A 14703-nucleotide genomic window follows, 5' to 3' on the forward strand; every position below is an offset into this window, starting at 1 on the left:
GGGTTTTATGAAACCACAAAAATCTCAGGGGGTGTTTGTGCAATTAATCCATTAATTACACGAGAATAAGATGCTAGAACGGGCCTTAAAATGTTTGTGACTAGCATGCCTGGGCCAGGCCCAGTGCAGGCAGGGCGACCATCTGGGACCCAAAAAATTGGGGGCACCAAGATTATTAGGGTGGTATATTTATATATGTTTTTATAAGAGTATAAATTTATAAAATTTGGTTTTGTGCTTATTTACATTCCAATTTTTACAAATTTCTTTTCATAAAAGTATAAATTTATAAAATTTAGCTAAAAGATCAAGAAGTTTAATTAGAAGCAATGATTTTTGTTGTTTAAAATTAACAAGAGGTCCCGAGTTCAAAATGCTATGTGCATGTTTATTTTTTTCAATTTTTACAAATTTTTGTTTGGTTGTTAATTTATCTATTAGCTAGTAGTTATGTGGGTTGCTATTTTTAAATATCCGTTTCAATTCAAGTTTAATCTTCAACAAAGAGTAATGCGTAGACTAAATTTGCAAATAATATTACGTGTCATCAAAAGCTTTAATTTAGTGTTCATTCATTACTTATACATATCCTTAAACACTCGAAAACATTATGATTTTTTTAATCTTATATTGACGAGGTTAGTAAATAAGAAAAAATACATCATGATTTATACAAAAACACTTTAAAAGTTAAAATGGAAAACAAAACTCATAATCTATTCACTTGTAAGCCTGAAGTTTTTTAGTTTTCTTCTCTCGATACAACATAAATTAGTTATTCTGTATTTCTAAATTATTGAGTTTGAAATGTTATTCTAAATATAATTTTATTGATATCTTACGTGTGAAAACAAATAATTTTTTTATATGAAGTGAGGGCACATTTTTTGGCGTCGCCCCTGGCCTCAAAAATCTTTGAACCGGCCCTGGTGACTAGGGATAGGTTTGATTTCAATCGGTTCGGTTTTTCGCCAACACCAAAATTTCAGTTCGGTTTTCTTCAATTATTTTTTGGTTCGAGTTCCCTTTTTTTTATTATTTTTTTTATTTTTTTTATTTGTAAATCAAGTTCATCACAAAATTTTGCTGCAAACGTCGAATTTTGGGCATCATTACAATTTGGTCAAAATCCCAATACCACATTACAAATCTAAAACCAACTTACCATTTTGTAGAAATGATGGCCCACGAAACCAATTATTTTTAAAACAATTGGGGAAAATGAAAATTTGAAATTCACACAGTGGCGGAGTGGATATGGTGGCTGCGGAGAGTCGCAGGGGTGAATAGACGAGAAATTGGGTTTGCAAAAAAGGCTGAGATGAAGGAGGAGGGGATGTGACAAGAGCTGAGAGATTGGGACAGAGAGGGAGGTAGAGTCGAGGAGGAGGAAGATCTAGGATACGTATAAATAGTTTACTTATTCAATAATAGCAACACAAAATCTGTTGTCAAGGTTGCTTGAAGTAAATACTCTCAACCTGGAGGGAAGGGGTTCCAGACAACTAAAACTGAAACCGAAACCAAACCAACCAATTTCGGTTCGATTTTTTGGCTTCGGTTTGTTTTTTTGTTCCATTTTTTTGGTTTTTTTAAAACCCACTTATTCGTGACAACTTGAAATAAAAGCCCAAATAGACCAATGACAAGGCAAAGAAACACCCCCAGCAGAGTTGGGCAACTTTCGGGTTTTGAAAGACCCGGTTGTCACATATGTTAAGATTTTAACACCAATCGTTGAAATTGATCTAACAAAAAAAAAAAAAAGTGCAAATAATGTCTGGACAATGGACATACAAGTTCACTGGAGAAGTTCTCTTGTTTGCTTACTACATTTTTTTTTTTTTAATTTTTTAATACAACTATATTAGGCCCTGTTTGGTACTCTACTTGAATCCAACTTTTTAAACTTAAAAATAATTTTCAAGTTTTAGGTTTTAAAAACTTGTTTGGTGAGACTATTTTCAAAAACTAGACTCAAGACTAACTCAAAAACATAAAAAGTGAGTTTTTAGAGTTTTTAAACTTAAACTCACTCCTTTCTTTTCTCTCCCTTCTCCCCTCTCACTCCAAATCTATCTCTCTCTTTTCTTCTTCTCTTTTTTTATTTTTTTTTATTTTTACCTTTGTCGTCTCTCCTCCAATCTACTCTCTTCATTCTCTCGGTCCTTTCTCTCACTCATCTTCCTCTCTATCTCGTCCAATCCTCTCTCCTCTTTCTCTTTCCTTCAATTATTTCTTACTTTCTTTCCTTCTCTCTCCTCTTTCTCCATCTCCTGCGACCGACCTCTTTTTAGACCTCTTTGTTTAATTTAAGTCGTAAGATTAAAAATTTTAAATCGCAAACCAATCAAATTTTTTAGTCTAAAAAAAAATTGTTTTCAAGAAATGTTCTTAAGAAATGTTTTGAGAAATGATAAAAATTTTCAAATAAGATATCAAACAAGCCCTTAATTTATGGTGCAAATTAGATACAAGTCCATTTTATAAATCCGTACTGAATAAAGTTCAATGTATACATAATTGATAATCGAAGTCGAATAACTAGGCACACAACCATGTCAGTTATTTTTGTGTCTCCAAAACCTATCACTTGAGCGTAGGAGCCGCAAGACATTTTTGGTGCTTCATAAAGTTCCATACTCCCTATTCAAGGTGGTTATTTTATTGATTGTTATGTGCTTGACACACAATTTGTTGCTTTCAATTATGAGTGTGTTCAAGTGCGTTGGGTTCTAACAAGTAACACTACTAGCACAGGTAGACTGAGGGAAGGAGGTGGTGCGAACACCTGAGCCAGTGTTAACAATGGAACCCACCTTGCTAATGAACCACAACAAATTGTGGTCAAATGTTATTGCAGACCAAATTTGGAAAAAATCGATGAAGGATGGAGTGAAGTCAGAGAGAAAGAAGCAGAAAACAACAAAGATAGATGATGGATGAAGGATGCGAAGATGGAGGGAGAACATGGTATAGAAAACATATAATAGTTAATCTAAGGACATAGAGTGGGTTCAATGATGTGCAAGTTGGAAAGATCAAGTAAATCGAAAAACGAGAATAGTGGGAAAACAAAAAGAAGGAAGCGGATACCACCAACCCTGGCTAGAGTCAAGGTTGGCGGCTGAATGAAAATTTGAAAAAAAAAAATAAGGGACAACCTCACACAAACAATGAGAATCTCTCTCCCTCTCAATGGGAGAGAGGACTCTCACCAACTGGGGAAAGAAAGTAAGGTTTTGACACAATATCTATTAAGGCTTTTGCTCACACGCACATTTTTTACACATATGAACAGTTGACGTTTAACGAATTTCAATTAGTTAAATTTGAAACGTTAACTCATGAGGAAAAAAGCCCAAAGTGTTTTGGACCCAAACCCAAACAAATGGTCCGTTATCATACGAAAACTCTTTCCTTTCTGAGTCTCCATCACGGGCTACCTCTCTCTCTCTCTGCGCCCCTAAAATCCCATCATTTGTTCTCTCAAGTCTTCCTCGATTTCTAGGGTTAGGGTTTTCCAATTCACACTCTGTCGAGTGCATCACCACAAATGGCGATGAGGAGATTCTACAACGAGATCAAGGGGTTGAAGGTGAAGGAATTGCCCGACCACATTAAGCCGATGCTGTCCGTCGATTATGCCAAGAAGGCTGTGCAGAGAGGCTTGGACAACTACAACGCCAAGTACATCCAGACCAGCTCCGTCGATCCTCTCCTCCATGTCTGCTTCGGAGGCATGATCTTCTCCTACCTCGTCGCTCTTCCCGAGGAGCGCCGCCACCTCGAGCACGCCAAGCACGCCAAGGAGCATGGCCATTGACCTCGATCATACGAATGGTATATTCCTAATATTTTTAAAATTTTCTAATTTTTATTCAATTTGTGGATTGTTTTTCTTCTTAATTTTATGGGTGAAGGATTCGTTTGTTAAAAATTCGATAAATGTGGGGTTTTTTTTTTTTCTTTCAATTGGGTCATTTTAAATTTTCTGATTACAGATGCAGTTTATGTTCCTTATTTATTTGTGGTTCAAAATGGGTTACGGGTGATATTTATTTTATTTTGGGTTGTTGTGTGAGAACATTTCAATGTACATATTTTTGGTCAGTGGATGCTTCAATTTTGTATCTTTTCGTAAATATTTGTTGATTTGATGATGGGTTCTACTTTCTTGTCTAATCTAAAGGTGTTGAAGAGGGTGTAGTAATCTAAATATTGTATGAGAGGGATTTGATTTGAAAAGTGTAGAAATCTAACTATTTTAAACAATGTTTCACCTTTGTTTGCTTGAAGATGGGATCTTGATTTTCTGTAGACCGTTTGTTTTGTGTGTATTTTGCTGCACTTATTTGCATTGGTAAAAAGGAACAACCGTTGCGGAGAAATACTTTTCCACCTGTCTTATTTGGCTTGATTGAACTTGTCATGTTGTTGATTTTAAGAATAAAGTTGCATACAGATTTGAAATTGACGAAGTGGAAAAAAGAAAAATGTTTTATGTTGGATTTTTCAGTATTCTATGTAATCGCATTATAGAGTAGATTAGATCTTATAGGCTATGTTTGGGTCAGGGATTTCCAAGTCCCAAGGGATTGAAGTTGAGTTATTAAGAAATTGATCACAAAATGTTAGATAGGAGGGATTATAAAAGCCCTCCAGGACCATTACAAAAGCATGTGAGAGGATTTGCAAATCCCTAATTGGAAGGTGTCATTTGCAAATCCCTTTGTGATACATTCCTTACTCACTTGGTCTCAATCCCTTGGAACTTGGCAGTCCTCACTCAAACATAGCCTATACTCCTTGTATTCAACCTACTGTCTTATTTTCCTGCATTAGAGCCTGATTTAGGTTTGAACTGATTGGTTTAATTTGGGTCAGAGCTGTTAGGCTATTCCACATATCCCTATAAGACTTCAATGTATTGATCTTCTGTTCACTTTGCATATAGTTCTAGGCTGGATTGAGTTTCAACCCCTTTTTAATGTATTTCTGTTCAAATTGGTCATAAACCTTTTTCTGAATGTAAAATTTTGGTATATTGAAAGAGGGCCAGAATTACAGGGCACAAATGTCATCATTTGGTATGCAATAACATTGGTTTAGTTAGTACATTGAATTGGCAACATTTTTATCCTTCAACAACACTTTTGCAATTTCTTTTAAGTTAATACTATTAGGGTGTGTTTGTTGCACCGAACTGTCTCGGACTGGACTAGCTGCAGGGACTAAGCTAGATTGGATTGGCTTAGACTGAGCAGGATAAAAATAGTGAAGTGTTTGAAGCAGTGCTGGACTAAATCTCGGACTAAAATATTTTAGTCCCAATATTTTATTTTTTCCATTTTGCAATGGAACTAGACTTTGTAATTTGCTAGTATCCTACAAAACTTTGCCGTATTACCCTTACCCTCTCCCTCTCAACACAAAAAACATCACCCACAGCCTCTGCACATACCAAACTGATTCAAATTTCACCTCCAGTTTTTCTGAAGTAATTTGTAGTTTGTAAAACCCATGCCATTTCCGATGAGATCCAACCGATTAATATCGATTTCGAGAATTTGATCGAGCCAAGCCGGGTCGACTCAACGCAACCCATCTTCAAATCGCAGCTCAAGAGGCTCTTTGACTAGTAGTTCCGAGTGTGCTTAGAATATCTTCTGCACAGGAGAAGCCGACTACTACTGAGTCGCCGCTGCAGCAGTAGAACTATAGTACCAACAGGATGGAGTAATTGTCGCCGTCGCGGCCGAGTTCGAGCTTAGCTTCGCTCGTGCTCGGATCTCGGCGGAGCAGAAAGAGAAGAAAGCGAGGAGAGAGGAGGAGGGGAAGGGGGAATTGGCGAGGGTGAATGATGGTGGCTCTCGGCGTTTGTGAGAACATAGGAGCAGAGGAAGACGCGAGGGAGTTAGTCCCCGCTAATCCCATGGTTCTCGACGGGTCTGCTAGCGAGGGAGTTAGTCCTCGCGAGTCCCTTCTAATCTCATTAAACTTAGTCCCGAACTGTTAACAAACACGGGACTAGACTACTACATAGTCCAGTCCAAGCCAGCAAAAGCTAGTGAGCTCAAACGAACACACCCTCATGTCTTTGCGAGCCTTTTTTTTTTTTTTTTAAATTTATTTTTTAACTCTTAAAAGTTGACAAATATGAATATGGGTAGTTCTCTAATGTAGACAATCCGCTATTTAGGAAAAGAGCGGATAATAGTTTTGCCCCCTGGCACCTTCCCTTCACTCTCTATCCAATGAGTTGAGCTATTGGATAATTATCATGCTTTCACTGTTTGTTAAAATAATTTGTTTTTGTCTATCATAATTAGAGGGTTGAGTGAGTGCTGAGTTAACTAACCTTTCCTAAGGTCCACTGAGTTATAAGCATTTTCCCTCCATCTATGAATGCACTAGTTGTGTTGGCAAGAAACATGGTTTCACAAAAATGATTGAAGACCATAAGCTAACAAGATGGAATTAACCTACCTTTGTTGATAACCATATTTTTTACTAGGCTATAAAATTTCTCTTTGCTTTCTCTGATTGAAAGCTATCTACCATATGGGTTTCCATGAGTGCCAATGTATCATTGTTTGTTGTGCTACTGAATATTCTTCGCCTCTTGGTGTTTCCTTGCAGTTTGGTTATTAGGAACTAACATTTTGACTTTTTAATTTCTGCAGGTTAGTGAGGGCTTTGGGTGTTTTCTCCGTCAACACATGGTATCATTGTGATACAATAAAATTCTCTTGGCCATGGGTATCTTACCTATTACTTCGGAAATTTGACCATTAAATGAGTTATCAGAAACAAACAACGTTTGTCATTTATGCGGACGGTTACTGATTTTGTTATCCGAATGACTCTGTCTTGCTGCCTCTCACATTCTTATTGATGTTTTGATTGTCCTACTTTAGTGTTGGTATTCAGAGGCCTGCATATCTAACTGAATGCTAGTTTGGTTAGGTTTCTGAAATGGCGTTTTCTTGTTGCCGCTTTTGCTACGAACACTTTTGATCTGAACGTAGTTGGCATGGATCTTTCGTTTTTATGCCTTCCTTGATAGGAAACTACTAAACCGTCGCATTCTTAGCAAATTTTGTGATAGTTGCTGGGTGTTATTGCACGACACTTGCATGCATACCAATGTTATCAAGAGTAGGAAGGTAATAGTAGCACAAAATCGAAAGAGGGAAAGATGGATTGTTCTGGAGCAAAAAATTGTTTCGGAATAACTTGATCATGCACTCTTCCAACTTGTTTTAGTCCGTTGATTCTCCTTTGAATAACTTGATCATGGCTAGGAAAAAGCTGGTGCAGGACCATGAAATTGAAGTGTGAAGTCAATCCATTCTCGTTAATGAAGTTGCTGCTGGGACACTCTCAATGCTTTTATTCTCGGCTTATTATTGGCATGTTTTTCAACAGAAATCCCACTCTCAAAACCTCCACTGGTTGAAGCTTTTAACGAAAAGAGCTTTACAAAATTTTTGTTCGATTTGAAAATATAAGTCAGAAAAGAAGCATTGCACTTATTCTTCTACAGGCCCTTTATCCAAAGGGATCCTCATTTTTGGGTAAAAATGAGGATTTGTTGTAGGGGGTTCACTTCACATTGAATTTCAACGATCCGAACTGTCTGTTTTGTAAGCCTCAATTTATAGATCATTGTTACAAAAATTTAATTTAATTTGAAACCATTTATCTATTTAATTATCATGATGAAGTTTTATTGTTTCTTATAGAGCAAAATGTTCGTCAATTTTTTTTAACTCAATTAGATATCTCAAATATTTCTAATTGGTTAATATATTGCAAGAATGATCTATGAGGTCCAACTTGAAAAATAGACGCATCAGATCGTTTAAGTTCGATATGGTGTGGACCTCACAACTAGTCACCATTTTTTCAAAAAAATGGAGAACCCTTCCTTTAAAGGTCCCACTGAATTCCAAAACATAATGAATGAAATATCAATCACTTTTTCATTGTTTACATTGATGATGTCCTCATTTATTCAAAGTCAATTGATGAACATTGGAAACATTTAAATATGTTCACCAAAATAATTAAATCAAACAGATTATTCGTTTCATCTACAAAAATAAAATTGTTTCAAACCAACATAAGATTCTTAAGATACAACATCCATCAATCAACAATTGAACCTATAGACAGAGTCATCCAGTTTGCAGATAAATTCCCAAATGAAATCACTGATGAAACCCAATTCCAGAGATTTCTAGGATCATTAAATTATGTTGCAGAATTCTAGCCAAAATTGAGAGAACTATGCAAACCATTGTTTGATAGGCTCAAGACTAACCCCTCATCTTGGTCTCCTACTCATACTTCTATAGTCAAACAAATCAAGTCTCATGTCAAGACATTATCCTGTATTGGTATTCCTATAGTCAATTCAGTCAAAATTGTTAAAATTGATGCCTCCGATATTGGTTACGGAGGTATTCTTAAACAATCAACTCATCTTGGTTCTCCTAAACAAATTGTTTGTTTCCATTTAGGAGTCTGGAATCCAACTCAAAGTAATTATAGTACTATTAAAAAAGAAATACTATCTATAGTACTATGCATTTCAAAATTTTAAGATGATTTGCTAAATCAAAATTTTTTAGTAAGAGTCGATTGCAAAATTACAAAACATGTTTTACAAAAAGATGTTCAAAACATTGCATCAAAACAAATTTTTGCACAATGACAGTCAATATTAAGTATTTTTTTTATTTCGAAATCGAATATGTAAGAGGCAGTCAAAACTACATTCCTAATTTCCGAACAAGAGAGTTTCTGCAGGGAAAGAATATCAGGACGAAATCCTGATCAAATGAAGCTTTCTACCTCTTTCAACCCAGTAAAAAAAAAAAGAATCAATCAAACAAGAGTCAGGCCTTGGACCTTACACAGCCAGCAGTTCAGTAAACCGTTTTACTCCCTTAGGTTCTACCGTAGGGAATTTCCAACCAAACTATCAGTCAACCTTAGTCAATCCTTATGATCTCTACAAAACCTCAACAAAACCATTTCAACCAATGATCAATTACAGTCAAACCTCCCCTTACATTCCAAAATCATTTAGTGAATATTTGTTTAGTTACCCTCCAGATCTTATTCTAAACCCAACACCATCAAAGTTAGCCAAATTCTGGTTTCCCTAAATTTCCACTACCAGCTAGAAGAGTCATACAAAACCCTTAGATTTTACAAAAGTATTCTCTTTGAAACCGAGTCAATAACCATTAAGCTCATCACTAGTCACACAGATGAAACCAACATCCTTTATCATAATTTACACATTGAAAAATCATGTCAGAAAAGGGATAGGGAATCCCCATTTACAAACACAAGTCCCTTCACACCCAACCACCCAATATTCAATACAATTATTATGATTATATCAATGCATGAACCAATATTTTCCTCTATCAGAAAGAGGATTTCAGTCACTCATGATTTATCAACTTCGACAAGAAATTTCAACCAATACTCCCAGCTTAGTTCTCCAAGTGGTGGTCAGTTCATGGCCCAATAGCCAGTCTTATCCCAGAATCACTCATGCACAGAATCAACCATTTTTAGTCAAGGTTTATATATATATATATGCATGTATGTATATATTTATTGTTATAACAGGCAAAAGTTAGAGAGATAACATTTGCTAGAGATTGGAGCAAAGCAGGTGCAACGTATCACACTGTTTGTTTTCGTATCTAAAACACAAGGATTGTAGGTAAAGAGAGGAAGGAAGAGATATTGATATTATTGCTTTCACTTCTTTTCTGTGTCTTGTGATCACACATAAAATGCTCTTTATATAGAGCCACATCCATGAAGATTTACAAAAGTGAAATGAGTGCCTTAAGAAAAACATCATACAACAGCAAGGCTACTATTCTAAAGTCTTCCTCACCTTTGGCTAAAAACATATGGGTATTCACTCCAACTTTTACAACACTCGCCCTTGGATGCCCACATTTCAACAATAGTTGCCTCGTTAAAACCTTGCTCAGAAAAACCCTGTGGGAAAAAAACCATAACAAAGAAAAAAGAGTACAACTTTGCTTGGCTTGTTGATATAATGTTAAGTATGCTTATGTTGCCTCGTTAAAACCTCGATAGGAAAAACCCAGTGGGAAAAATCCTAGTTGAAGGAAAAAGAGTACAATATGCATGTATCATGGATGTTTCCCCTAATATGTATCTTCCCCTGATTCCACATTCTTCAAATTTTTGTGTCCCCAAAACTTATCACTTGAGCGTAGGAGCCGCAATACATTTTTTGTGCTTTGTTGTGCTTTGTAAAGTTTCATACTCCCTAATCAAGGTGGTTATTTTGTTGAAATTTTGTTGATTGTTATGTGCTTGACACATAATTTGTTGCTTTCAATTATGAGTGTGTTCAAGTGTGTTGGGTTCTAACAAGTAACACTACTAACACAGGTAGACAGAGGGAAAGAGGTGGTGCGAACACTGGAACCCACCTTACTAATGAACCACAACAAATTGTGGTCAAATGTTATTGCAAACTGAATTTGAAAAGAAATTGATGAAGGATGGAGTGAAGTTAGAGAGAAAGAAGTGGAAAACAACAAAGATCGATGCTGGATGAGGGATGTGAAGATGGAGGGAGAACATGGTATATAAAACATATAATAGTTAATATAAGGACATAGAGTGGGTTCAATGACATGTAAGTTGGAAAGATCAAGTAAATCGGAAACGAGAATAGTGGGAAAACAATAGCATGAAGAAAGGAAGGGGAAAACAAAAAGAAGGAAGAGGCTACCACTGACCCTGGTCAGAGTCAGGATTGGCGGCTGAATGAAAATTTGAAAAATAAGAAGGGACAACCTCACACAAACAATGAGAATCTCTCACTCAGTAGGAGAGAAGGACTCTCACCGACTGGGGAACGAAAGAAAGGTTTTGACACAGTATCTATTAAGGCTTTTGCACGTATGCACATTTTTTTTTCACATGTGAACTGTTGATGTTTAACGAATTTCAATTAGTTAAATTTGAATCGTGAAGTCGTGAGGAAAAAAGCCCAAAGTGTTTTGGGCCCAAACCCAAACAAATGGTACGTTGTCATACAAAACTCTTCCCTTTCTGAGTCTCCATCACCGGCTACCTCTCTCTCTCCCCCCTCAAATCCCATCTTTCTTCTTCTGAAGTCTTCCTCGATTTGTAGGGTTAGGGTTTTCCAATTCACTCTCTGTCGAGTGCATCACCACAAATGGCGATGAGGAGATTCTACAACGAGATCAAGGGGTTGAAGGTGAAGGAATTGCCCGACCACATTAAGCCGATGCTGTCCGTCGATTATGCCAAGAAGGCTGTGGAGAGAGGCTTGGACAACTACCATGCCAAGTACATCCAGACCAGCTCCATCGATCCTCTCCTCCATGTCTGCTTCGGAGGCATGATCTTCTCCTACCTCGTCGCTCTTCCCGAGGAGCGCCGCCACCTCGAGCACGCCAAGCACGCCAAGGAGCATGGCCATTGACCTCGATCATACGAATGGTATATTCCTAATATTTTTTAATTTTTATTCAATTTTTGGATTGTTTTTCTTCTTAATTTTATGGGTGAAGGATTCGTTTGTTAAAAATTCGATAAATGTGGGTTTTTTTTTTTTTTTTTTCTTTCAATTGGGTCAGTTTAAATTTTCTGATTACAGATGCAGTTTATGTTCCTTATTTATTTGTGGTTCAAAATGGGTTACCGGGTGATATTTATTTTATTTTGGGTTGTTGTGTGAGAACATTTCAATGTATATATTTTCGGTCAGTGGATGCTTCAATTTTGTATCTTTTCGTAAATATTTGTTGATTTGATGATGGGTTCTACTTGCTTGTCTAATCTAACCTAGTGTCTTATTTTTCTGCATTAGAGCCTGATTTAGGTTTGAACTGATTGGTTTAATTTGGGTCAGAGCTGTTAGGCTATTCCACATATCCCTATAAGACTTCAATGTATTCCTTACCGATTAATCTTCTGTTCACTTTGCATATAGTTCTAGGCTGGATTGAGTTTCAACCCCTTTTTAATGTATTTCTGTTCAAATTGGTCATAAACCTTTTTCTGAATGTAAAATTTTGGTATATTGAAAGAGGGCCAGAATTTCAGGGCACGAATGTCATCATTTGGTATGCAATAACGTTGGTTTAGTTAGTACATTGAATTGGCAACATTTTTATCCTTCAATAACACTTTTGCAATTTCTTTTAAGTTAATACTATTAGGGTGTGTTTGTTACATTGGACTGTTACGGATTGGACTAGCTGCAGGGACTAAGCTGGATTGGATTGGCTTAGACTAAGCAGGATAAAAATAGTGAAATGTTTGATGCAGTGCTGGACTAAATCTCGGACTAAAATATTTTAGTCCCAATATTTTATTTTTTCCATTTTGCAATGGAACTAGACTTTGTAATTTGCTGGTAATCTACAAAACTTTGCCGTATTACCCTTACCCTCTCCCTCTCTACAAAAAAAATCACCCATAGCCTCTGCACATACCAAACTGATTCGAATTTCACCTCCAGTTTTTCTGAAGTAATTTGTAGTTTGTAAAACCCATGCAATTTCCGATGAGATCCAACCGATTAATATTGATTTCGAGAATTTGATCGAGCCAAGCCGGGTCGACTCGGCGCAACCCATCTTCAAATCGCGGCTCAGGAGGCTCCTTGACTAGCAGTTTCGAGTGTGCTTAGAATATCTTCTGCACAGGAGAAGCCGACTGCTACTGAGTCGCCGCCGCAACAGCAAAACTACAGTACCGGCAGGATGGAGCAACTGTCGCCGTCGCGGCCGAGTTCGAGCTGAGCTCGAGCGGAGTTCGGATCTCGAAGGAGCAGAAAGAGAAGAAAGCGAGGAGAGAGGAGGAGGGGAAAGGGGAATTGGCGAGGCGGAATGATGGTGGCTCTCGGCGTTTGTGAAAACATAGGAGCAGAGGAAGACGCGAGGGAGTTAGTCCCTGCGAGTCCCTTCTAATCTCATTAAACTTAGTCCTGAACTGTTAACAAACACGGGACTAGACTACTACATAGTCCAGTCCAAGCTAGCGAAAGCTGGTGAGCTCAACAAACAAACACACCCTTATGTCTTTGCGAGCTTATCTTTTTTTTTTTTTTTAATTTATTTTTTAACTCTTAAAAGTTGTCAAATATGAATATGGGTAGTTCTCTAATGTAGACAATCCGCTATTTAGGAAAAGAGCGATAATAGTTTTGCCCCCCGGCACCTTCCCTTCACTCTCTGTCCAATGAGTTGAGCTATTGGATAATTATCATGCTTTCAGTGTTTGTTAAAATAATTTGTTTTGTCTATCATAATTAGAGGGTTGAGTGAGTGCTGGGTTAACTAACCGTTCCTAAGGTCCACTGAGTTATAAGCATTTTCCCTCCATCTATGAATGCACTAGTTGTGTTGGCAAGAAACATGGTTTCACAAAAATGATTGAAGATCATAAGCTAATAGGATGGAATTAACCTACCTTTGTTGATAACCATATTTTTTACTAGGCTATAAAATTTCTCTCTGATTGAAAGCTGTCTACCATATGGCTTTCCATGAGTTCCAATATATCATTGTTTGTTGTGCTAACTGAATTTTCTTCGTCTTTTGGTGTTTCCTTGCGCTTTGGTTATTAGGAAATAACATTTTGACTTTTTAATTTCTGCAGGTTAGTGAGGGCTTTGGGTGTTTCTCCGTCAACACATGGTATCATTGTGATACAATAAAATTCTCTTGGCCATGGGTTTCTTACCTATTACTTCTGAGATTTGACCATTAAATGAGTTATCAGAAATAAACAACGTTTGTCATTTATGTTACTGATTTTGTTATCCGAATGACTCTGTCTTGCTGCCTCTCACATTCTTTTGATATTTTGATTGTCCTACTTTATTGTTTGTATTCAGAGGCCTGCATATCTAACTGAATGCTAGTTTGGTTAGGTTTCTGAAATGGCGTTTTCTTGTTGCCTCTTTTGCTACGAACACTTTTGATCTGAACGTAGTTGGCATGAATCTTTAGTTTTTATGCCTTCCTTGATAGGAAACTACTAAACCGTCGCATTCTTAGCGAATTTTGTGATAGTTGCTGGGTGTTATTGCACGACACTTGCATGCATACCAATGTTATCAAGAGTAGGAAGGTAATAGTAGCACAAAATCGAAAGAGGGAAAGAGGGAAAGATGGATTGTGCTGGAGCGAAAAATTGTTTCGGAATAACTTGATCATGCATTCTTCCAACTCGTTTTAGTCCGTTGATTCTCCTTTGAATAATATGATCATGGCTAGGAAAAAGCTAGTGCACGACGATGAAATTGAAGTGTGAAGTCACTCCATTCTCGTTAATGAAGTTGCTGCTGGGACACTCTCAATGCTTTTATTCTCTGCTTATTATTTGCTTGTTTTTCAACAGAAATCCCACTCTCAAAACCTCCACTGGTTGAAGCTTTTAACGAAAAGAGCTTTACAAAATTTTTGTTCGATTTGAAAATATAAGTCAGAAAAGAAGCATTGCACTTATTCTTATACATGCCCTTTATCCAAAGGGATCCTCATTTTTGGGTAAAAATGAGGATTTGTTGTCAGGGGTTCTCTTCACGTTGAATTTTAACGATCCGAACTATCTATTTTGTAAGCCTCAATTCGTAGATCATCATTACAA

General features: G+C 36.9%; 2 protein-coding genes across 2 annotated transcripts; both read left to right on the forward strand.

Moving 5' to 3' along the window:
* The first annotated feature begins 3441 nt into the window (after positions 1 to 3441).
* Positions 3442 to 6914, forward strand: LOC137735905 (uncharacterized). Its single transcript, XM_068475257.2, has 2 exons — positions 3442 to 3843; positions 6687 to 6914. The coding sequence occupies exon 1, from the start codon at positions 3557 to 3559 to the stop codon at positions 3824 to 3826; it is 270 nt and encodes an 89-aa protein (XP_068331358.2). The 5' UTR covers positions 3442 to 3556; the 3' UTR covers positions 3827 to 3843; positions 6687 to 6914.
* A 4220-nt stretch (positions 6915 to 11134) lies between these two features.
* LOC137735906 (uncharacterized) lies at positions 11135 to 13856 on the forward strand. Its single transcript, XM_068475258.2, has 2 exons — positions 11135 to 11544; positions 13711 to 13856. The coding sequence occupies exon 1, from the start codon at positions 11258 to 11260 to the stop codon at positions 11525 to 11527; it is 270 nt and encodes an 89-aa protein (XP_068331359.2). The 5' UTR covers positions 11135 to 11257; the 3' UTR covers positions 11528 to 11544; positions 13711 to 13856.
* The last annotated feature ends 847 nt before the right edge of the window (positions 13857 to 14703 follow it).

This window comes from Pyrus communis, chromosome 13 (assembly GCF_041283825.1).
Source record: "Pyrus communis isolate YQ-2024b chromosome 13, ASM4128382v1, whole genome shotgun sequence".
Lineage (NCBI taxonomy): Eukaryota > Viridiplantae > Streptophyta > Magnoliopsida > Rosales > Rosaceae > Pyrus > Pyrus communis.

What these genes read in the sequence shown, in the direction of transcription:
- LOC137735905 (XM_068475257.2), top strand. Translation starts at nt 3,557, where the DNA reads ATGGCGATGAGGAGATTCTACAACGAGATCAAGGGGTTGAAGGTGAAG.
- LOC137735906 (XM_068475258.2), top strand. Translation starts at nt 11,258, where the DNA reads ATGGCGATGAGGAGATTCTACAACGAGATCAAGGGGTTGAAGGTGAAG.